Raw genomic sequence first — 24,953 nt, 5'->3', positions numbered from 1 at the left:
TTTATGGAATACACCCAGTGGTACAACCATTCACTAAATTTATGATAAATAATAATATAGACTAATTTATTAACATTTGAGGTCTTTTGTAGATTTTCTCTTGAGTCTGGTGAAGGTTATGGGATTTGCAATTATTCCTGTGACAAGAGGGTTGAGTGCGATTTCAGTCGCACCGCCGCACAGTGCGGCCGATTCCCGAAAAGCTGGCCAAAACTCAAAAAATTAAGTAATTGATTCAAAATTTCTTACTCGGGGGTTGTCGGGGTCGCTGATTACGAATTTGATCTTAAGGGGGAAGTCTACTGTGAATTTTTCAAAAAATCGATTTTTTTTTTATTAGCTTAAAAAATACTTTGAACCCTCTTAAATAAGGTACAATATGTGTTACAGCTGGCTAAATTTTTCTTCGTTGAAATTTCGACCTTTTCCCGAAGCGCTCCAAAGCTTTAAACGCTGAAAACTGAAACTTTAAACGCATTTTTCTCGAAACTAAGTTTTTGTATACGGTGTACACGATATCTCGAGTTCTGATAAATGAATCAGCTTAAAAATTTAATTATATATTCTCTGTAATAGTGTCTCTCGTCTGACATAGGATTTTTTTGATATCGTTATTTGTTAAATTGTTATAAACAATAGTAACATCAATTTTAGGCAAAAAAAAAGAAAAAAATTTCAAGAATTTTTTTTTCAACGCCAAAATTTTTTATCGACATAATCCTACGTCAGACGAGAGTCAATACTATGTATATGATAACAATATTTTGTTTTTTTGTTTTAGATCACCGAAACGTAAGATTTCATGTACACCGTTTAGGCACCTAAGAAAAGCGGACCTGCGCTTGCAGAAGTGCCACAGCGGCCATTTTGAATATTTTGACTTAAAATTTTTTTTTCAAAAACTTAAATATATAATAAAGATAAGAGTTTAAATAGATTTTATGTACGAGCAATATTTTGTTAGAAATAAAATCCGGAAAATAAGCCTGTTTTTTCTCTTGTCACAGTAGACTTCCCCTTAAAATTTTGAAAATCCACCCCCTTCCATCCCTATTGGCCACCCCCTCACGTGAAATAGCGTATATTCAAGAACATAATCAAGATGCATGTAAATTTATATGTTTTCGGGGTCGCTGATTAGCAAGTGGTAGCAGCTGAATCTTGTTTTATTCAGTAACCATTACTTTTTTGAGTAACCTTTAATAGGTTTCAAAGCAGCATATGACGGCGTTGTATTACTATACAGTTTGAAAACTCAAATTTTATAAAAAAAATTGCAAAAAATGTATCTACGTATTGCTGCAGCTAAAAATTTTGTGTCGAGGTATTGATATGTACTAAAGATTTCTCGTATTTTACTAACCTTCCGAAGATGATTCCATTTGGTTTTGTTCAATTTACTCCATTACAAAATCTTTCAAATGTGTACAACTTTCACTATTCATCGACAGTAATACGATGCTCAAACGAAGGCCACGTTGCGACTGAAAATACAGAGGATACTTAGGGTACAGGACGTTGCTATGAACGGTTTTCACTACTCAAGGCATTACTGCAGCCAACCCAAACACAAAAAACTCTATCTAGACACTTTTTTTTTCGACTTTTGGCCAGCTTTTTGGGAATCGGCCGCACTTTGCGCCGTGGCTTGGTGTAATTTACGGCATTGATAGAGTGTTCTTACATTCCATGTGACAATCATGGCGCGCGTCTTAAAGGTGAATGTCGTTTGCTGTTTATTTATGTGGCTATTATGATGCTTCTTTGAAGTTTCTGCTATAGATGAATTCGTGTTAATGTTATGTGAATTTTATGTCTCCAAATGTGCAGGCTGCCGAAGCAGAAAGACACGCGATAACCCTTTGGAGACTCTCCAATCTTGACGTTTTTATCCATGTTTAAACTAAGACTTATTCAAGTTTAAAGATTTCACGCGGTAGTTATAAGCTCAAAGAGTTTGGTAGCAACTACCGTCCTTTGATGACTAAAAACATATTGGTAGTAAACTTCTCGGAAGTCTGTAGATGCTACCGTTGGCGCACTAGGAGCTCCTCCATTACCGTTCCTCCGATATGAGTCTATCGATGGTGGTACGGATTAGCTATGCATAAAATGAAAGTTTATTCGCGTGAATTCGGTTGTTGAATGAATCCTCTTGCCATGGCGCTAGGCACATAGGATTTATAAGAACTTCGTTGTAACACGAAAAACCTCTCAGATACTATCACCTCCTAGCCGCTGAACGTGGTCCGGGACTGCTTATTGGTTATTCGCAGCTGACCTTCTTATCTATTGTAAATTTATTTTTATTAGAGCCTGACATTCGAGAAATATTCCTAATTCCGCGATCCGGATATTCTTTTTACCTAACCAATATGAGCTAAGTCGGTACATAAATGGGGCTTTTCTAAATATTTCGATGCAGGTGTCACCTAGGGAATAATATTTTATGCATGAAAGGTAGTCTATAATATGCTTAGAGAATTATTTTACCTGTCTGTTCCCGTCAAATTCAGTTACATTCCCTACATCATCCAATTACCTTTCACACCTTTTCTTACGCTCTTCCACACAGACGTTGTTCACAAGGCAACGAAATATTAGCTTTGATAGGTTAAGTTAGGTTGTAGCAGTTGCCTACTATGGGACAAACACAACGTCACAGCCCATTGCGATGCCGCGTGAGAAACTTCTTCTTATCGCTCCAAAAACCAGTGTGAACTTTTCGAACATTTTACAAGATCTCTGAATTCTACAGTACTGAGATCTTCCAACTCATTAAAAAGTGTCTACCTAAAGTGGTGAATCGACGTCTGATAAAAGCAGAACTATGGGACAGAAGGCGGGGATCGTCACTTCCTTTTCCTCATTTAGACAACTTCTGCAGAAGTTATGTGTCTGCACATCCATCTTCTGAGCGTGCCTGCCGATTAGGCAATGCCCCGTTATAACTGAAATCAGTATGCTAAGATTGTGTTTATCTCGTCTTAGCACAGTCTGCCAGAATTGTCGGGTCATTCTGAAGGTGGATTCATTGCGCCCCCTTTCATTCGTTGCCCATTTTTTTCATAAATAAGCAGCTTACAAGCCTGTAAAGGTATGCTTACTCGTATGCCATTGTCTGTTAACTCATGAGTCAAATGTGTGCCAAGTTTTAATAGTTCATCGTCACTGCAGTTCCTCTCAATATTACAATGTGCAGAAACCCATGTTACTGTTGGGTGAAATGATTCGGCAGTTTATGGCTACCTTATCAACTGTTTTGTGAGGAGTTTTATCGCCGGCTGATTACGAGTGAAAATGTAAATATCATCTCCAGGTACTGCACCAGTGTCACGGCTTTTATTATTGCCAATAGTTCCGCCTTAAAGAGACTAGTCGGGAAGCCGAAAACTGAAAGATATTCCCAGATGTTTAGAATATACACCTCCGCTCATTATTTCCTCCGACCTTCTTCCACCTTGCCTTACATCGTCCCATTCCCACTCTTTTGATGGTAGGTGGGTCGAGCTAGTTTTAATGGCAATTTTGGATGGGAGAGCATGTTCACCAGTCCGGGAAGCTCTGAAATATAAGAAATCTTATCGTAGCCGTTGTCTATTTTTGACCACATACTTAAGTTGTTAAGCTTTATTGCCGCACTGCTACCGATATATTTTTGCCTACAGAGCTACTGGATGGAAGTTTAGTGTTTCACATAAGGCTTTCGATTGCGTGCGAATACCATATTTGAATCTTGTCAACCCTTTTGATGTTCACATCCTTCTCTATTCCATCTTTCTATTATTACAGATTTAGCATATCCGCCGCTGTGTAAAGCTAATGCATTACTCTGAGTTTCAACCTTCATTTTTTCAATTAGCTTTCTGCAGAAGTGCAACGACATCATTGGTTTGGGTTCTTTATCTATAACTGTGAGTCCTCAATTTACCTCCCTGTCCAGTAGAAGGCTGAGATACTTAGTCCTTTCCGCCACTTTAAGGGGTTCGTCCCTAAGAATAATTGCTTAAAAACAGGTATGTTATGTCTCCTGCTGAAAAGAGTTAGATCTGTTTTTTCCGTATTTACTTCTAAGAGTTTTGTGACTTAGATTTTATTCACTCTTCATCGAGAGCACTTGACATTTTAACAAATTTATTGGAAACATTTAGCACTTAGACGATTGGTATTAATGTATGGAAGTGTCGCAAATCATTTTCCTATGGAGCTTACGGCTGATGGTTATATTGACTTTATCTCACAATTTGAAGAAGTTAGTACCCTTACTTGATGTGCAATAGCATTTGTTCGTATTTCTGATGGTCTTCCACCACACGAGTTGCTGAGAACAGTGTCGAGTACAAGATCATATGTAAGTGACAGTGAATCGGAAAAAGTGCAATTGAACTTTCCCAAGTAATGTAATTCAAATGTGCAATAAATATATTATGGCGTTTTCTGCTCACGCGGCAGTCTGACAGTTTTCACAAGCTCGCCCAAAGGAAAAGTTTGAACGTTTTTGGGTTGCGTCTAATGCTAAATGGGGACAAGGCAAAGTTCCTCCTGTCGTCAAACAAGCAGTCAGCGCACTTGCTTCTCGCGACGCCAGTTTCAATGTTGGTTGCAAGAGTCCTCGTTCATGTGGTCAGCTTTGATATCAAATGAAGAGTATCTTCTGTAAATAAGTTCTACTTTGGGAAATATCCTATTATCAGAAAGTACCGGGAATGTTTAAATAAAACAAAACAGAGTTAAATTTCAGGCAAATGTATTTTATCTCCTTCAAAATATGATCCGTCTGAAGCAACACACATGTGCCAATGTTTAACCCAGTCCTCCATGCACTCCTGGTAGGCCGCATTCTCTCGTCGCAAATCTCCTTCCGCGAAGTGGTAACTTTAACTTGGGAAACAAAAAAAAGTCGTACGGGCCATATCAGGTGAATACGGTGATTGCGCGATGGTATTTGCTTGGTGTTTGGTCCAATAATCCTGCACAATTTGGGCTCGATGCGATGGAGCGTTATCATCATGCAAAATCCAAGAATGGGAACCTTTATACACTCGAATATTTAAAAAAATATGCATTGGCTATGCATTTCGATGCAGCGCGTTCGTTTGGACACACTTCTTTTCGCTAAAGACTACATACATAAACGACATACATACATTGTTCCCCGGATGTGCAGTGAGTAAAGATCCAGTGAGTGAGTAAAGACGCAGCTGCCCCGCTGGTGAAATCATTTCGTTCGAGAGGATACAAATTCTCTTGTTCTGGTAGTATTGGATTTGGTATCAGCAGAGTAAGAGGAACCTCGTGTTTGTGATAATGCGGTGAAGGGCATGACTTTACCTCACGTGTTTAATTGCATGTTCTGTTAAACTTCTTCAAAATCGGGAAGAAGTATAGGGTCGGCCATGTAAAATTTGCTTTTTGAATCGGCTATAAAAAATAAAACTAATCAGTATTTTTTCAAACTTTTTTTTTTTTGAAGACTGAACATTGTCATGTATGAATAAAAAATAATATCGTTCAAATGACTGCCACGACTGACTTTACAGTAAGGCCATTCGATCAACCCAATTTTTAAGCACATTTTCGATTGTTTGGGCTCCAATTTCATGAATGGCAACTTCGATTTCGTGTTTTAAAGCATCAATCGTCTCTGGATGGTTCGCATAGCATTTGTCCTTAACGGCTCCCCACAAAAAATAGTCCAACGGGCTTAAATCACAGCTCCGAGGCGGCCAATTGATATCAGAATTTCGGCTGATTATTCGGTTTTCAAAAACGGTAGCCAAAAGTTCGAGTGAAACTTTGGCAGTGTTACAAGTTGCACCGTCCTGTTCAAACCAAATGTCGTCCATGTCTTCCTCTTCAATTTTTGGAAACAACTCGTTGAGCATGTCACGGTAACGCTCGCCATTTACTGTAACCGCGGCTCCTCGCTCATTTCCAAAAAAAAAAAAGTGGCCCGGTGATGCCGCCAGACCAGAAACCGCACCAAACAGTGACTCGTTGTGGATGCATTTGCTTCTCTACAGTAACGTGTGGATTTTCTGAGCCCCAAATCCGACAATTTTGCTTATTGACGTAGCCACCGATGTAAAAATCAGAAAAGAAGAAGAAGACTCACCACCTTGGAAATAGGTTTTCAATATTTCCCAATTTTGTTCAAGCGTATATCGCCCCATTTCGTAAATGTCAAACCTTTAAGTAAATTATGAACAGATTTGACATGTCATTTGTGTTACCATTCTCAAAAAAATAGGTGGTTCAAAAAGTAAACGCTATATGACCGATCCTGTAAATGAGTTCGGGTTTGAAAGAAACATAAATCAAACTCTCAGTGTCTCCCTCAGTTCTTTGTGAATCAACAAAGGATTCTATTTTCGGACCATTTTCGGTACCCGCACACGCAAAGAAGCACTCAACTGGTTTCATAGAGTCGCACTAGGGGAATTTGCAAACAAATCACAAAAGAGGCAAAAATATTAAATATTTATCATAGAAAAGAATTAAGAACTTAATGTCAAAAATCTATACTGAATTACCAATACTATGCATTTTTAATTTACTTCACGAATGTCTTGGTGATTTACGTCTGTACACCTTTTTGCTCCCTGCCCATTTCGATTTGTTACCCTAATTTTTAAAGTACCGTACATTTCTTGTTGCTTGCAGTTGCTTATGCCTTTTTTGATCCCTGCATTTTTCGCTGCACAGTTTCCATTTTACTCCATCTTCTCTACTTCTATGCATTTTTGCTAACTCACTTTTAAAAATGATAGCCATTAAGAGCTCGTCACTCCAACCACACTTCTTTGCTGAGAGAGACGTTCAAATTGGTTAAAGTGAGCAAAAGATGAAAAACAGTTTCTTTGCTAAGATTTTGCCGCTGGCGTCGCTTAGTTGCTGCCAGTTGATTTGTTGAGTTGCTGGTTTCACGTTTTCGCATATTTTCGCTTGAATTTCTTTTAGCATTGTTGTTGTTTACTTGGCATTTATTAGAGGTGTGTAGCAACTCGCTGCAAACACTTCTCGAATTTGTGTCACTAAGTGGAAGTGTCAGGTGGTACATAGTATTGCAGTTGCGGAGCTGTTATAGTTCAGCCGCGGGCTGCAGAAATAAAACAAAAATGAAAAATAAAATGAAACCTATTTACATAGCAGATAGAACAGTGGTGGCGCAACAGTAAAAGTGTATTCTTGCAAAGCTGGCGAAAATAAATGAAAATCGCACAAAATATTTATGCCAAGGCCAAAGTTGAAAGTAGTGAAAAAACAGCAACAACAGCAAATCAAGTGTAGGAGAAACAAAATTCAAAGAAAGTAAAGTAAAAGTATGCAATGAAAACTGTTGATCCTGGCCAGTGCCAAAATATCTACGACAGCACCACGAATCACGCGCTGCCCGATGAATGAGTAGCTACATGAAACTGAAAGAATGAGAAAATAACACAACGTTCGTTCGTTTATGAGCTAACAGCGAGCGTGCACGAAGCCGTCCAAGTCGAATGCCATGTGACGCCCCCACAATTCGCCGCAATTTTCGTTGTATTCCTTTGGCAGGTAAAGTTGCCTTTGGGAGATCGTTAAAAGCACTTAAAAGGCCATTCGTACAAAGATAAAGGTGAAGTGGGTATTTAAGATTACATTGCTGTGTGTTTTGGTTTTTTTGTTTTTGTTTTTGCTGCCCCCAAAAGGCTAAAAAGCGAAATGAATGCAGCAAAAGTTAAAACCCTCGCTGATTTTCGCGTTTTTTTTTTTTTGTGGTTCGTTTTGTTCTTCTTAGTGATGCGTGCTGTTGGTTGGTCAGAGGGTCAGCGGGTCAGGTTGCTGAGCAAGCTATTCCCTATCAACCGGGGACTTGCTTTATGCTTCTTCAGCATTTGCATTTGCGTACTTGAAAATTCGTTTTTCCGGTGCTTGATGCCGCTTGTCTTGTAATTGTGAGTGCTGCGATGGGTGACTTAGTACCCATGGATGGTGCTTATTTTTTTCTCTTCATTCGGTCGCAACTTATTTTCTGCCATTTTGCTGGGACTTAAAAATAGCCATAAAATGGTATTGAATGAAAGTTAGAGTGTTTCAATTTAATTTTTTCATGACATTAAGGCATAAGACTGACATTTTTAATACGTGTTTTCAATACCCGCATATCAAATATATAAAATAATTAGTCTTGCCATAAATTCTGTGACATTTTTTAGAATGCGAACGATCGTGTGCATTGTCAACACATTAATTATATTCTGTTTCGTGGCAAATTTCGCTTGTTAACAATGGAGTGGGGAGCTAAGAAAATGCATTTCATAAGTGAGGTAAAAGTGCAAGTGCGATTTGCGAATTGCTGAAAAAACTTAATATTTCGAAAATCGTTTTTCCGTTTCAAACGTCTGAAGTGAGAGGCAAAATAAGAAGTAGTCATCCTCGCGTGGTTCGAACCAGTACAGCCATAAAAGTCGTTCGAGAAGCAATTCGCAGAAATCGCCTTAGAAAGCAGAAAATAATGTCCAGGGAAATGAATGAATCGACCAGATCCACGTCAAGATTAATTTGAGATGATCTCCAGTTGAAAGTCTTCCGTCGCTCAACTTGTCATCTTTTCACAACGCGCTTGAATAAAATTAGACCCGACAGATGCCAGCAGCGGTCAACGACCATGAAAATATTATTTCTGCAAATTAGAAAATGTTTCTTCACTGTTGAAGAAGTTTTTAATAAGTAAAACGACAAAATCTGTGCTAAAACTTCTAAAGACGCTAAAAATGTTGTGCCAATAGTTCACCGTGGCCACCATCCAGCCTCCGTAATGGTTTGGTACGGAGTGTCTTGTAAAGGCGTTACATCTCTTCATTTCTGGGGAAAAGAGGTTAAGACCGGTGCAAAAATGTATCAGGAGGATGTCTTAGAAGCCATGGTGAAGCAGTTGAGCAGTAATCTCTTCAATGGAGAGCGTTGGATCTTGCAGCAAGATTCCGTTCCAGCCCATACGGCAGAAACCACCTAGCAGCGGCTAAAAACAAAATTCCTGTATTCCTAGCCTCAGAAGATTGGCCGTCTGGAAGTCTTGATCTGAATTCATTGGATTGTAGTTTGCCTCACAGGTCTCACAGAAATTTTGAGAGTCGCAATCTACCTTTGATTCGAACAGCGACGTTAACATCCAAAGAAACGGTGCGTGCTGCAAGAACTGAATGACCTAATCTTTTGAAGGCTTGTAAAAGCAAATGGTGGTCGTTTCCAATGAAAATTTTAAAATTATTTTCCTTAATATTTACCTGATTAAATAAAACTTCATTAAAAAAGTTATTTCATATCTATAACGGACTTAACTTGTAACAGAACTTATGGCAGGACTATGTTTGTATGCCTACCAACTAACTATAGAGGGTGCTTGAATTCTAACAATGTAACTTAAACCTAATATCAGCCGTATTGGTAAAGCAAAAGCTGTAGTTTGTGTTTTGTAGTTTTAGGGATTCGATGGTTGTACTAAACCATCACTCGAGTTTATAGTGCCAAGCAAATCACACGATTTTACTTTCGTCGTGCCTGTCTGCCGCCGGTTTGTTACTTATTTTATTAAAATGTTCGATTACTCTAATTCGTTGCCCTTTTTTGTCAGGCACAAAAATATGTGTAGAAAATAAATGTATGTATAAGTACATACATCCAAATTGTCCAGTCAGAGTGAATATTAGTAGACCTTTTCAGGTGAGACCCATTTAATATCAGATGCCAGTTTATTAATTTCTTCTCTAGTACCTATAAAACCAATTGACTTATCAACAAACTTTGTAGTCTGGCAAAATACTACATGCTCTTCACTCTGCTATTGTCCACCTTTTTCCTTAAAATTTGTCAAGCAAACTCCAAAACAGACTAAAGAGACTGTTGACAATATCAAGCGACAAATTGAAGAGTTTCCGCCATCACTAATAAACAAAGATGGCGCTGTACTTCGAATCAAATATGAACTATTCATGACCATGATTGGTGGAAACATTGCCGAAGTACTAACTAATACATCATCAAGTTCTGTGTACTATGATATATGCGGAGCTAACAATAGAGATGAATGATCTGAGCAAAGTTGGTTCTAAACCAGAAAACGAAGAAGCCTGCCGGTATGGCCTTTCCACCTCCATATCTGGATTAGATTTATGGAACCCATTTTACATATTGTTTATAATCGTGCGTTCGGGAAATGATCAGCGAAATCTCCAGAAAATAAAAAAAGCAAAGAAAAAAAGAAAAAATATGTATCAAAGCAGGTTTCGAAATGAACTTAGCTCCATATGGGTGGAACTGGCAACAGTAATAACGCAATTTTCCCTATAGGTCAATTGTCTAAGGATGCACCAGAAGCGCAAAGTGAAGATTATAGACGATACTGATAACATCATATCAGGAACAGTTCTCGCTCAGGCACTAAGGAAGATGTTCCACATTCATTATTATTTACATCAGATCCATATATGATATTTCAAGCCTAAGACCACCAAACGTCTCTTTGGAAAAGGAATTACTTGACGATGCCAAAATGCTCTTGGATCTGCCTAGAAACCCAAAATACAATAAATAATATACCCCGTTCTGACTAATAAAAAAATCTATGACTGTCTTTATTAATAGATACTCATTATTTCATAATTTAATTATTTATTATTTATTCATTTTCGGCTTTTCAAATTTCAAACCTTTTTTACAATAAAGTTTAATGTTGATTTAAGTAAAATTTATTGCATAAGAAGGTCCATATATTCAATAATATTTGTACAAATTTTCAAGTTCTTATCATTTACGATAACAGATACACATTTTTGAGACACTAAGCCGTTTCCGTTCTATGTATTGTGTGTCGGTTACCAGAAGGACCCGGGGATGAACTGTCACAACCGCAATGTTTCCCTAAAAGTGTATTAGGAATGCACAATATACAGACATACATACTTACATACATACCTGTGATGTACTTTTAAATTAAATTTAAATTTTTGCGATCCCGGGGGTTTCGGGATATGCCATACTGGCATATTTTTTAGTCCTCACCTTGCTCTCCAAAATGGACCATATGGAATAGTCCATCGGATTTGCGTCTGGCGAATACGAAAGCCATTGTGTGGACGAAATGAAGTGTGGAACATGACGTTTTAACCATTCTTGGTTCACACAAGCTTTATGAGACGGTGCCGAGTCCTGTTGGAACGTCCATGGTCTACGACCGAAATGTTTGCGTGTCCACGGCTCTAAAGCAGCTTCAAAAACATTTTCCCGACAATAAGACGCATTTGATAAAAACGATTGGAGAACGCCCATCAGCGGTCACTGCGGCCCAAACCATTACTTGCGATGGGAATTTGCTTCGAGTGGCCATACGTAGGCTGAATTTCTCGTATGAGCATTCGGTCAAGTAAACACGATCGTTTTAAGTGTTTATGAACTACTCAATTGGACATTTTTTTTCATCAGAAAACACAATGTTAGGAAATTCTCCACGTTCGTGCAAGCGCAACAACTCCTTTGCTCTTGCGCATCGAACTTTTTTTTGCTGGGGTGAAAGGTCGTGTGCTTTTTGGAACTTGTAAGCCTTGACCTTGAGCTCATTTTTCAATATGCGTCGAATACTGTCATGCGATATTTTCAGTTCTTTGGCCATTTTTCTTCCACTTCGAAGTGGATTTCGTTCAAGTCGAGCCTTCACTTTCCGAACCATTTCTGGCGTTGTTGCGTCTTTTTTTTTTGGTCCACCTCCATAGCGTTTTGCAATGCTACCAGTAACATTGTAACGTTTTATAGTGCGATACACAAACATTTTATTTACTTTGAGGTGACTGAGCTCACGAACAATGGCTGGTTGTGATTTTCCAGCCAAATATAACGCAATCACACTATTAAGTCTGAATTCCATCACAGAAAAAAATGCAACAAAACTGAGCCGCAAATGCTTTTAATGGCTTATAAACAATATATTGAACTGTCATTAAAACAATTTTGACGTTGATGTCATGAGCTGTTTTACAGATACAAGCAGTGTGAAGTTGGTAACACTTCATATCGTTCACCCTGTATATGAGACATTGTCTCGGAAAATCCACGCCTTGACTACGTTTTGTGTGTTACCTGTAAGCAAAATTAGTTAGACGAAATGCACAGAAATATTTAGTTGAGTTCAACCAAAATTATTATAAACCAATTTGATGGCAATAGAAATAAGCTTTTTTTTATTTCTTCTTACTGCCGCAACCAGCAATACGCTTTCCAACTAATTTTTATTTTTGCTTATAAAGTTAAATATAAGCGGTTTATTTTCGTCATCGTTATTTCTTATTACGGTTAATAAAGATGGTTAGATACCAGTTTATTGGTTTCTGCTCAACTGTTTTGCGACAATAAGTTGAAAATTTCATCAAAATTAAATTTGAGACAGAGGGGAAAATTTTAATTTATAGAGAATTTCTGTTTACATACTTCTACCAATTCTTGTTCGAAAGCCACTCAGTACTCCAATACATACTGTCAAAAAAGTATCGGAAATTAGTCAGTATATCATCAAATATTTATTTTTCATTCAAATTGCGCTCTTGCTTTTAAAGTATGCATCTTTCTATATAATTCTACATAATCGCAATCCAATAAAAAAATAAACAATAAATAACTGGCGTGTACGATTCTGTTATGTGCTTGGCCGAGCTGCTCCTCCTATTGTTGGCGTGCGCCTAGATGTTGTTGCCCAAATAGGGGGACCGACTCCGCACGGCAAATGATTTTTATGAGGAGCTTTTTCATGGCAGAAATACATTCGGAGGTTTGCTATTACCTGCCGAGTTTCGACCACTATTAGAAAAACTTTTTCATGATTTGGCACGGATATTTGAACGCATTCAACTACCGAATGGTAGTCACGCACCAACACATTCGGCTACGGCGGGCGCCAACAATTCAATTACTACTTACTTACTTAATTGGCGCGATAACCGCTTACGCGATTTTGGCCGAGCTTAACAAAGCGCGCCAGTCGTTTCTTTCTCGTGCTAACCGGCGCCAATTGGACACACCAAGTGAAGCCAAGTCCTTCTCCACCTGATCTTTCCAACGCAGAGGAGGCCTTCCTCTTCCTCTACTACCACCAGCTGGTTCCGCATCGAATACTATCAAAGCCGTAGCGTTTGTATCCATTCGGACGACATGACCCAGCCAACGAAGCCGCTGGATCTTTACGCTGCGCTATGTCTATGTCGCCGTAAAGCTCATACAGCTCATCGTTCCATCGTCTGCGATATTCGCCGTTGCCAACGTGCAAGGGTCCAAAAATCTTACGCAGAATCTTTCTCTCGAACACTGCTAGCGTCGCTTCATCGGATGTTGTCATCGTCCAAGCTTCTGCGCCATTCGTTAGGACGGGCATGATGAGAGTCTTGTAGAGTGTTAGTTTTGTTCGTCGAGAGAGGACTTTACTGCTCAGTTGCCTACTTAGTCCAAAGTAGCACTTGTTGGCAAGAGAGATTCTACGTTGGATTTCAAGGCTGACATTGTTATCGGTGTTAATGCTGGTTCCTAAATAAACGAAGTCTTTTACAACCTCGAAATTATAACTGTGTACAGTGACGTGGGTGCCGATACGCGAGTGCGCCGACTGTTTGTTTGAAGACAGGAGGTACTTCGTTTTGTCCTCGTTCACCACCAAACCCATTCGCTTTGCCTCTTTATCCAGTTTGGAGAAGGCAGAACTAACAGCGCGGTTGTTAAGGCCGATGATATCAATATCATCGGCATACGCCAACAATTGTACGCTCTTATAAAATATTGTGCCTGAGCGCTTAAGTTCTGCGGCTCGTACGATGCTCTCCAACATCAGGTTAAAGAAGTCACACGACAGCGAGTCACCCTGTCTGAAACCTCGTTTGGTATCAAACGGCTCGGAGAGGTCCTTCCCAATTCTGACGGAGCTACTGGTGTTGAGCAACGTCATCTTACATAGCCGTATTAGTTTTGCGGGGATACCAAATTCAGACATCGCGGCATACAGGTAACTCCTTTCCGTACTGTCGAATGCAGCTTTGAAGTCGACGAAAAGATGGTGTGTGTCGATTCTCCTTTCATGGGTCTTTTCCAAGATTTGGCGTATTGAGAATATTTGGTTGATGGTAGACTTTCCAGGTCTGAAGCCACACTGATAAGGTCCAATCAGTTGGTTGACGGTGGGCTTCAGCCTTTCACACAATACGCTCGCTAGAACCTTATAGGCGATATTTAGAAGACTAATCCCGCGGTAATTGGCACAAATTGCAGGATCGCCCTTCTTATGGATTGGGCAGAGCACACTTAAATTCCAATCGGCAGGCATGCTTTCATCCGACCATATTTTGCATAGGAGCTGATGCATGCACCTTACCAGCTCCTCGCCGCCATGTTTGAATAGCTCACCCGGCAGTCCGTCGGCGCCCGCGGCTTTGTTGTTCTTTAGCCGTGATATTGCTATTCTCACCTCGTCATGGTCGGGTAACGGAACCATAATTCCGTCGTCAACGATTGGGGTATCGGGATCTTCACATTCTCTATGACATGCGCAGCTGTCACTGTTTAACAGGTTCGAGAAGTGTTCCCTCCATAATTTGAGATTGTTCTGTACGTCAGTCACCAGATCGCCGTCTTTGTTCTTACAGGAAAACGCCCCGGTCTTAAAACCTTCTGTAAGCCGCCGAACTTTCTGGTAGAATTTTCGGGCGTTGTTCCTATTGGCCAGCATCTCAAGCTCCTCGCACTCACGTATTTCGGCCTCTCGTTTTTTCTGTCGGATATTACGTCTCTCTTCCTTTTTCAGCTCTCTGTAGCGATCCCACATGGCTCGCGTTGCGCCCGATCGCGGCGTGGCTCTATAGGCGGCATCTTTTCTTTCGGCGGCAGCATGACAATTCAATTCAATTAGCAAAGAAAAATATTTTCCAAATGTAGTTATTTTCCACAATTGACTTTAATTCTCGACGCGAATTCTCTTGTAAGTCCTCTGTTGACTGAATTGGACTGTTACGAACTTTTATAAAAGCGAAAGGTTTTGGTTGTTCGATAATATTTGTTATGCTTTTTGCTAGGAACTCGTTTTCCTTGATAATCTTGAGAGCCAGCGCTTTCAAGCGCTGCAAATTTCATTAGTTTTTTTTTCCACAAAGCCAGCGTATTTGCTCTCTCAAATAATGTTCACAAATTTATTTCCACATTCCCTTCAAACGGGCTTTTTAAATGATCTATTTCCGGTAGATACTTTTTTGACCGAGTGTATATGACATAAATTCATAACTATGCACAATTGTAAGGCTTCAGAGCCGGTTTGGATTTTTTTTTCAATTCGTGCACTTTATGGAATGCCGTAAAAATCTCGATGCTTTATTGTGTAGATGAAAGTGGGAAGTAGTGCGATAAGTGACAGTAGGGGGAGTACGAGACAGGCATTGCCGGCCGAAGATTGACAAGCCAATGCGCCATTCGTTTGCGTTGCCTTGGTGCGTCACAGCGTATGCTTTTCATATTTTTCCCTCTGATTTTATTCCCATCCCCTGGTGATTTGCTATGCTGACAGTAACAAGGGCCTTTGAAGCCCAAACAAATATCAGCATCCCCCTTTTGCCTTTGTCATGTCAAATACAATTCAACTCGCTTTTTGCACGAACAAGAAGAAAAAAAACGTACAATAGTCATAACAACAACAACGACAGTGCGTACAAAAAACCAACAATACTGCCAGCTGCAGATAAATGAATATTGCCCGGTATTGCCGCTATTTATGCTCGTATTTTGAGGCATTTTTTCCCACCCACATACAGGCATGTTTACTTACATATCTATCTATTGCATTTGAATCTGCACAATGCATGTGTGTGTGTGCGTGTGCATTCAAGGCCTATGCGCTAGCTCCTCTTTGATTCACTTATCATTATTTTAGTGTGTATGCACGCGTGTGTGTGTGTGGGTGTGTGCGTTTTTGTGTGGTCTTAAATTTTTATCACCTCTCTTTTGGTTATCCCTCGCAGGTATTACATGGAACGAAAAATTTTCCAACACCTGCTGGAATTAAAGTCACTGCAAATACGTTCGACTAAGCTAAATGAAGCTGTATTGGTGAAGCGTGCCGTCGACGATTACCACAAATCATGTGCGGCTCTTGGCGGCGAGACTGGCACGCGCCTGCGGCGTTATCCATTCAGCGAATACACATTCAAGAATTTTGAGTTGTTCCTCTACGAAACACTGAAAACGCTGCAAAAGCCAGGCACCTATAATTTTCAGAATATCAATGAGGTTTATGAGGAGGTAAGTGGCGTCGCATACAATATGTGCATATATGTATACATACACATACTGCATATACATATGCATTGTGATTGACATGTGTTGAAAATAAGCTTCCGGCTGAAAGTTATTGAAAATTATGTGTACTTTATATGCATAACGCTTGAAGGCGAGCTTAAGCAAGCGAAGAAGGATGTGGATGCAAGTGGGAATGTAATAAATTAAATTTTTATTTGCATACTTTTAGGCGGAACGGCGCTTGAGTCCCGACTACAACGCATACGAGAAGGCACTCCAATGCACCACAAAAACCCACCGTTGCCTCCATGCGGCACACGCATACACTGGCATACCGTGCGCGGCTTACAGTAAGTAAAATATACTTGAAAGTTACATACAAACACAACCACACAAGTGGGTCCATATGTATGCGTGTACACGTATGTATGTATGTGCATACTTAACTTAAGTTAAAGGACTTTGGTGATGGTTTTATGGGCTGTAAAATCGAATGGCAAATTTGTATGCAGATGGTAAAATTAACTAGAGCTGAAGGGTTGCCACATTGTCGATTAAACGCGATTGCAGTAAAACTTTTCTTCCTCAACTGCACAGAATTCACAATTTCTTAAGATACTTTGGTGATGCAGTTAATTCAAGCGAATGTACACACATGTATATGCATGTGTTTGTAATCACTATGTTCAATTTCTTCGAAGGGAAGCTTGCCTGCGTACAAGAGAAACTTCTTTTTAATTTCTTTAGCTTCAATTTTCTATTGAAATATTTTTAAGTTATTTAAAAGGCTACTTCCATATGAGAAGGTCAAACGAGAGGTAAAATTGCAAATATATAAAATCTTCCGATGAGTTGACCAGTCAGGGAACTCTTGAGACGGCTTCATCGCAATATGGAAGGATTTGAGTTCCCTTAAGAACCTATGGTGTGCTCGTGGAAAGATGGGTCTCGCGTCAAATCAGCGAGCGCTGGGCTAGTGCGAAGCGTGCAAAGTCACGAGATCCTTCTGGCCGCGGGTAGATCAGGGGCGCTCGAGAGAACTTCTAAGGCTAACAAAGCCACAGCTATCAAATTCGGTAGATGGTGCGGTGTGGCATTGCGTGAGTCCATTTCTGCAGAAGCTGTCTAGCGAACGAGGTGGAATCATCTCAGCTCCTTCTTTTCCGCTGCCCTGTTCTCGTCGAGCTAAGGTTTAAATATCTGGGATCTCACTTTTTGGCTACACCTGCAGATATTGCGAATTTAAATACCACAAATCTGGTGAAATTCATCAGCAGCTTGAAGCGGTTAACACAAAAGTAAATCCCCACTAGTTGGTCGGCATCCTCAAACTCTTTAGTCCATGCCTTGGATTCTGTCTGGTTCCTCCCCCTTTCCTGATCCCCTTCCCTCCCCTGTATGGTATCACAACGGACAAATTTTAATTTTTTGCCCAAGGGAGCCCCTTGCAAGAGCAGTCGTCCCTCGGCAGGGCATGGCAAACCTCCGGGTGTATTTCTGCCACGAAAAAGCTCCTCATAAGAAATATTTACTGTTCGGAGTCGGCTTGAAACTGGAGGTCTCTCCATTTGTGGAGCAACATGAAGACGCACACCACAAATAGGAGGAGAAGCTCGGCCAAACATCCAAAAAGGCTGTGCGCGCCAATTATATATATATACAGGGTGGGCCATGTAAAATTTGCTTTTTTCACCGGCTATAAAAAAAAACTAATCAATATTTTTTCAAACTTTTTTTTCTTATTTTGAAGATTGAACATTGTCATTTATGAATGAAAAATAATATCGTTCAAATGACTGCCACGACTGCCTTTACAGTAGGCCATTCGATCAATCCAATTTTTAAGCACATTTTCGATTGTTTTGGGCTCCAATTTCATGAATGGCAACTTCGATTTCGTGTTTTAAAGCATCAATCGTCTCTGGATGGTTCGCATCGCATTTGCCCTTAACGGCTCCCCACAAAAAATAGTCCAACGGGCTTAAATCACAGCTCCGAGGCGGCCAATCGATATCAGAATTTCGGCTGATTATTCGGTTTTCAAAAACGGTAGCCAAAAGTTCGAGTGAAACTTTGGCAGTGTTACAAGTTGCACCGTCCTGTTCAAACCAAATGTCGTCCATGTCTTCCTCTTCAATTTTTGGAAACAACTCGTTAAGCATGTCACGGTAACGCTCGCTATTTACTGTAACCGCGGCTCCTCGCTCATTTTCGAAAAAAAATGGCCCGATGTTGCCCCCAGACCAAAAACAACACCAAACAGTGATTCGTTGTGGATGCATTTGCTTCTCTACAGTAACGTGTGGATTTTCTGAGCCCCAAATCCGACAATTTTGCCTATTGACGTAGCCACCGATGTGAAAATAGGTTTTCAATATTTCCCAATTTTGTTCATTTCGTAAATGTCAAACCTTTAAGGAAACGGGATGGATTGCGATAGGATCATGAAACTTTACTGATCTAAGTGGATATTTTAAAGACACCTTTTGCACAAGTTTGATCCTATCGATCAAAGATTTGTGGTATGGGCTCCAAATAAACGCCCACCTACAAAGTCCAGTAACTTCAACTAACTCCATATTTAAACACTATATTCTAAAAGAAACAATGGTTCGAATGGAACTTAACTAATGACTGGTACAAAAATATTAACTACACAAATACCCATATAACAGACTTCCTACAAAAAATACCTACCTGCAGGACTAAAAAACCATCTGCACGACTATACATTATAAAATTCGAACATCTTCGGTTAGGACACATGAAAAGAACACGCGATCATCATAGTTTGCTATGCCGATTTACCATAAGAATGTTCAAAGCATGAAAACTTAAATTAGCTAACCCCAAAATGAAATTCAGACGTAAACTTTTAAGTAACCGACAAGTGATTTATTTTTTATTTCCACTCTACCAGACTTCGTTGTTCGATCACTTGGCTTATACTTGGTCTATGCCGATTTACCTAAAGATAGTGCAAGAAGAAGAAAAAATCCAGACTTGTGTCTTGAAATAGCCGACCTGTATACCTTTTGTATGCCCACGCTACCAGAACAAATTGCTAGAACCTTTTTGTTTTTGTGTTGCACAGTGTATTTAGCATATGCGTCCACAGGAGCGGTAAGCATGGGAGTTGGCCACACTCTACCATATTTCATATTTATTCTTTCCCAAGTACGAGTAGATTTTTTATAGTACTATATTTGGGGACGTTACACTGTGCATCATAGCGCAGTTCGCCGGTATTATGTTTTTAATATTTTTAAATAATTTTGAAAAAGAAGGCGCCATACAAAATAGTATGACTTGCAACACAGGCTCTTATATTTTTACCAAAATCGTGGCTCATTAATCGAATTTTTCAATATTTACTTTGAACGTGCCAAGCAAATTGTATTAAAATTTGTAGTATTTCACTAGAATCAGAAAATAAGTAGAAAGCAAGATCTTAGAGGAGATTTATGGGCGATGGCGTATATTCCAGTCGTTAGAACAATTAATTGTAGGGTTTGAAAAACGTACAGGGTCCGGCACTCGAAGTGTAATCAAGTTCAGACCGCTTGAGCAGCTGATGCCCATGTAAGTTGGCTAAATGACAGTCCAGAGTATTGTTTACAAGCACGCAGAACCATTTCGCCGAGAGTAAACGCGAAAAAAGAAAATCAGTAATGAATTTCAAAAAAAGTGTTATTGCATTATATTTGGCTGGAAAATCACAACCGGCGATTGTTCGTGAGCTCGAGTACCTTAAAGTAAATAAAGCTTTATTTATCGTACCATTACTGCAAAGTCACGTGAAATGGTTCAAAAAGTGAAAAAGCGACTTGAAATCCCTGACGAAGTGCCAATTCAATGGCGAGAGAACTGAAAATATCTGAACGTAGCATCCGCCACATGCTGAAAAATGATCTCAAAGTCAAGCCTTACAAGATCCAAAAGGCGCTTGATCTCACACCAAAGCAGCAACAAGTCAGACTTGAGAGAGCGAAGTAATTGCTTTACTTGGCCGTCAATTTCCGAACTATCGAGAAAATTTTTCAAATTGAACAATTCGTAAGCTCTCAAAACGATAGGGTTTATTTGACCGACCGTTCAGACGAGAATTTGAGTCATCGGTTGGCCAACAGGAGGCAGCACTCACCACAGGTAATCGCTTGAGCTGCTGTAAGCGCAGATGTGCGCTCTCCAATCGTTTTCATCGTGCCTGGCGTCAAAGTAAATGGAAAATATTGTCGGGAAAGTGATCTGGAAATTGTTTTGAAGCCGTGGGCAGCCAAACATTTCGGTGGCAGACCATGGAGTTTTCAACAGGACTTGGACTGTCTCACAAAGCTTGAGTGAACCAAGAATGGCTAAAAAACAACGTTCTGAACTTCATAGCGTCTATACAATGGCAAGGTCCGAATTAAAAGATTCAGTCTCGAGGGGCTGAGAAAGAGTCATTGTTCGCGAGTGAGCCAAAATACCTGCAAAGCACATTCGGCTTGCGGCAGCTTGCGATTCGTTTCTGGACCTTCTCAAAGCCATAGCAAAAGTAGTCATATCGATCAAAAGAAAATTGGTTGTTAGTTATATTCGAGTGCCAGGTCCTGTAGATGTAGAGCAGTGAGTTAAGGACTTTACTACTCAGTTGCCTACTTAGTCCAAAATAGTACTTGTGGGCAAGAGAGATTCTCTATTGGCCTTCTAGGTTGACATTGTAAACGGTGTTAATGCTGATTCCTAGACAAACGAAGTTTCTTGCAACCTCGAAATTGTAACTGTCGACAGTGACGTAGTTGCCGATACGCGAGTGCCTCGACTGTTTGTTTGATGACAGGAGGTACTTAGTTTTGTCTTTGTTCAACACCAGAACCATTCGCTTTGCCTCTTTATACAGTTTGGAGAAGGCAGAATTAACAGCGCGGTTGTTGAGGTCGATAATGTCAATATCATCGGCAAACGCCAACAATTGTACGCTCTTATAAAAACGTTTGCCTGAGCGATTGTGTTCTGCGGCTCGCACTGTCTTATTCAACATCAGGCTTAAGAAGTCACATGACAGCTAGTCACCCTGTCTGAAACCTCGTTTCGTAGGAAACGGCTCAGGGAGGCCTTCCTCAATTCTGATGACGCTGCTGGTATCGAACAACATAATTTTGCATAGCCATATTAGTTTCACGAGGATACCAAATTCAGACATCGCGGCATAGAGGCAGCTCCTTTTTGAGCTGTCGAATGCAGCTTGTAAGTCGACCGAAAGATGGAGTGTGTCGATTCTCCTTTCATGCATTTTTTCCAGGACTTCGCGTATTGTGAACACGTAAAATTACGTTGCCTAAATTAATAACTTAAGTATCAGCCATTTTAAGGGGTAGTTGTTAATTGTTAATTGTCAGAAAAGAACTGAATTTTTTGCATTGGAAAGCTCACGTGAGGAGGACCTTGATTGCCCTTGGTATTTTTAAGGGACACCGCTCACCAAGGGACACAAATGTACGGCGCACTTTTCGGAAAACTGCTTTTACCGCGCTAATTAAGAAGGAGGAGAAGGAACTCAGAACAAACGTAACTAATTTGATGCATCGAAAAGCTAAAAATTTGTTAATTTTTGTCTTCAAAAAATTATTATTATTAATATTTCAGAGCAATCAAATTTTTGCGCACAATTTGAGGCCGTTTATACTGCGTTATGTGCCAACGAGAGCAGATACTATTCTCTTTTTGTCTAACTGGGTCTTCGTCCCTGTCACATTTTAGAAGAAAAACAGCCTGAAAATGTCCACTCATTTAAATTAATAATTTTGTGTATGTATTTCCAACACTCTTTTTGCTTGATATTCTAAAGAAACACAGACAAAGCGGTTGAGCTTGACAAGCTTCTAATCCGCCCGCTTACACAAAATAAAGTAGAGTGCATAAATCCTTTAAACGCAGCTGAAGCCGGCGGCCAAGCGCAGGTACATTGCGCGTGTTGACAAAACGCCAAGAGTGCGCGGGTAGGTACGTAAAGGTGGAAAAGAAGAAAGGTTAAAGGACTAGTAAAGAGAAGTGACTCATTAAACAAGAATTAAAATTTAAATATAAGCGGGGGGTTAGGAGGCAGAGAGTGCGCTATATTCGTAGTATGCAGCATTAGGTACGGGATGGAGGCGATAGAAGGTGGTAGAAAATTTCAGATTCCAGGCATTTACGTTTTACCTTAAGTTGAGTAAGAAGCAAACAAAAAAAATATTTGTAAAAGGTTGAAAACAACAATGTGGTGAACGGGAGCAGATGATAACTGAGTTGGGCGTGGAATCACATTTCAGGTGCCAAAGATGGTTTTGTTATGCTGGTTAAGCAGGTTTGCTGTCGTATCTGCATTGACTTTGACGCTTTGCTTACTTTTGCCCCATCGCGCCGTGCCTTGTGTGTGCTCAGCTATGCCATACTGTATGCATTGTTTGACGCATATGAAAGGCAGAAGTTTCGGTAGTTTTTAGTGTGCTCGGGGTGCGTCAATTACACTAAGCATTTTGGGCTTTTGAGGATGGCAAGACATTTGCTCTGCGGGCTAGGAGCGCTTTATGAGCTGTACAAACAGTGACACCTAATGGTCCAACAACCACGGGGTTCACTCTGACTACACGCGCCCATACATACAAAATATCTAATTATGCAAAAATGCTCTTATTTGTATTTAGGAGCTTTTCATTTGTTTTTAGCCGCAAACAGAATTAGTTCAGAGTTAGCGAGGTGTATTTGTGAATTAACCTCTGGCTGGACTGCGAAATAATGTTTGACACTAAGTACATATATAAGTTAACATGAGCCATGTTTTCTCTTTTTGAATAACGCCCATTAAAAAAGGACACTGTTTTGAGTACTGCAGCATGAACGAAAGGTAGCGTACTATAGCCACATACTAAATACCTCTGCCTTGGAACTGCTAAAAAGGTATTACCTCAGGGGCGCTGGTAAGAACGTAGGCTCCAGCTATTGTTGGCGCATACGAAACTCCGCACACCTTAGATCATTATGAATAATCTTTATCAACGGCCTTAAGGTAGTACGGATGAAGATGTAAAATCTTGTTGGTAAAGCTAGAGCCGCCTTTGGTCTTCTGTGTGGCGCAATAACAACATCAGCGTTCACACAAAATGAAATTTTTCGAATCCTACCAAAGTGTCGGTTCTACTTTATGCTTGTTGTGCATAGAAAGTGACCAAATTTGTCACTAGAAGCCTTCAGGTTTTTATAAATCGCTGCCTGAGAAAAATCTTTCGCATTTTTTTGGTCCAAAACAATTTCGAACTCAGATCTACGGAAAAATACGCAAATGAAGCCAATCGAAGTGCTCTAAAACGACAAAAATGGAGATGGATTACAGACATTGCACGAAAGGCATTGAAGCGGAACCCTCTCACGAATGCACAGTGGTCCGGCGGCCGGACAAAATTCAATTTTTCAACATTTTTTAAATAAAAATTTGATAATGCAGATGTTTTCTTAAATATTCAAGGCAGATTTCTTCAAAATATTACTTAATTTAAAAAAATTTTCATTGTAGTTTTTTGACTTTAAACATGAAATTGTATGCAAATCGTACTTCATACAAGAGTTTCATTTTCATGTCTGCAAATAAATATTACCATTTGATTGTTAACCAAATATTGAAAAAAAAAGATAATTGAATATATTAACGGAAACAGTAATAATTCTCTTAAGTAGTGGTACAAAATCCATTTTTTTTTTTTTGAAATTTCAAAATTTTTCGAAAATTTTTTTTTTTTAAGATCAGTTTTTCGAGTGGTCCACACCGGTCCACTTGAAATCAACATGAGTGATGTAGCCACATATTTCAGTTATGATCTCAAACTGAAACCTGTTGCGCAAATTAAAAGTAATGTAGCTTTTGTGCATTTACCCACAGGCAAAACGTTACATATGGCTTATGCAATTTTGTGTAAAAGACAGAAAAAGACACCACAGACCCCATCAGCATTAAGACACAACTAAAGAAAAAAAAAATTTTATTAAAAAAACAAAACTTTTTTTTAATATTATTACAATATTAATATGATATATGTATATATAACACTATATACCATAAAATTATATATAATAATATAACATTTTTATCTGTCACTGGAGGAACGGGCATAAGCCGATTAGAATACTTACGAACATCTGAGAATAATAGGACTATGAATAAGTTCGTGCGGTTTTACAACAGATGGCGTAACTTGATTATTATTCCATCGATCCACATTTCCAAACATTCATTGGAGAGCTACTGTCGTAAGGCACAAACGTCAGTATAAGTTTTTTATTTGAAGCGTAAACAACAATATTTTTACCACACTTGAAAATGTCGAATTTCGTGCCAAATAATGTGTTTTTGCGGGGAATTCTTCTTCATTATTTTAATATGAAGAAAAAAGCAGCCGAAAGTCATCGTATCTTGGTGGAAGTTTATGGTGAGCATGCTCTATCTGAGCGAACGTGCCAGAAGTGGTTTGCACGCTTTAAAAGTGGTGATTTTGGCTTGGAAGACGAAGAACGCGAGGGTGCGCCGCCAAAGTTCATGGATACCGAATTGGAGGAATTGCTCGATCAAGATCCGGCTCAAACGCAAGAAGAGGTTGCAAAAACTTTGGGAGTTGATCAATCAACCATTTCCAAACGTTTAAAAGCCA

The 24,953-nt window shown here is 39.6% G+C and overlaps 1 protein-coding gene across 1 annotated transcript in view; it reads left to right on the top strand.

Moving 5' to 3' along the window:
* Nucleotides 1-24,953, top strand: part of LOC128871908 (uncharacterized) — a 54,470-nt gene that overhangs the window by 13,871 nt on the left and 15,646 nt on the right. The window contains exons 4-5 of the mRNA XM_054114080.1: nucleotides 16,014-16,293; nucleotides 16,520-16,640. Of these exons, the coding sequence (XP_053970055.1) occupies nucleotides 16,014-16,293; nucleotides 16,520-16,640 (401 nt within the window). The remainder of the gene's footprint in view (nucleotides 1-16,013; nucleotides 16,294-16,519; nucleotides 16,641-24,953) is intronic.

This window comes from Anastrepha ludens, chromosome 2 (assembly GCF_028408465.1).
Source record: "Anastrepha ludens isolate Willacy chromosome 2, idAnaLude1.1, whole genome shotgun sequence".
Lineage (NCBI taxonomy): Eukaryota > Metazoa > Arthropoda > Insecta > Diptera > Tephritidae > Anastrepha > Anastrepha ludens.
The sequence above is the reverse complement of the archived record's forward strand: the minus strand, read 5'-3'. Positions and strand labels throughout refer to the sequence as shown.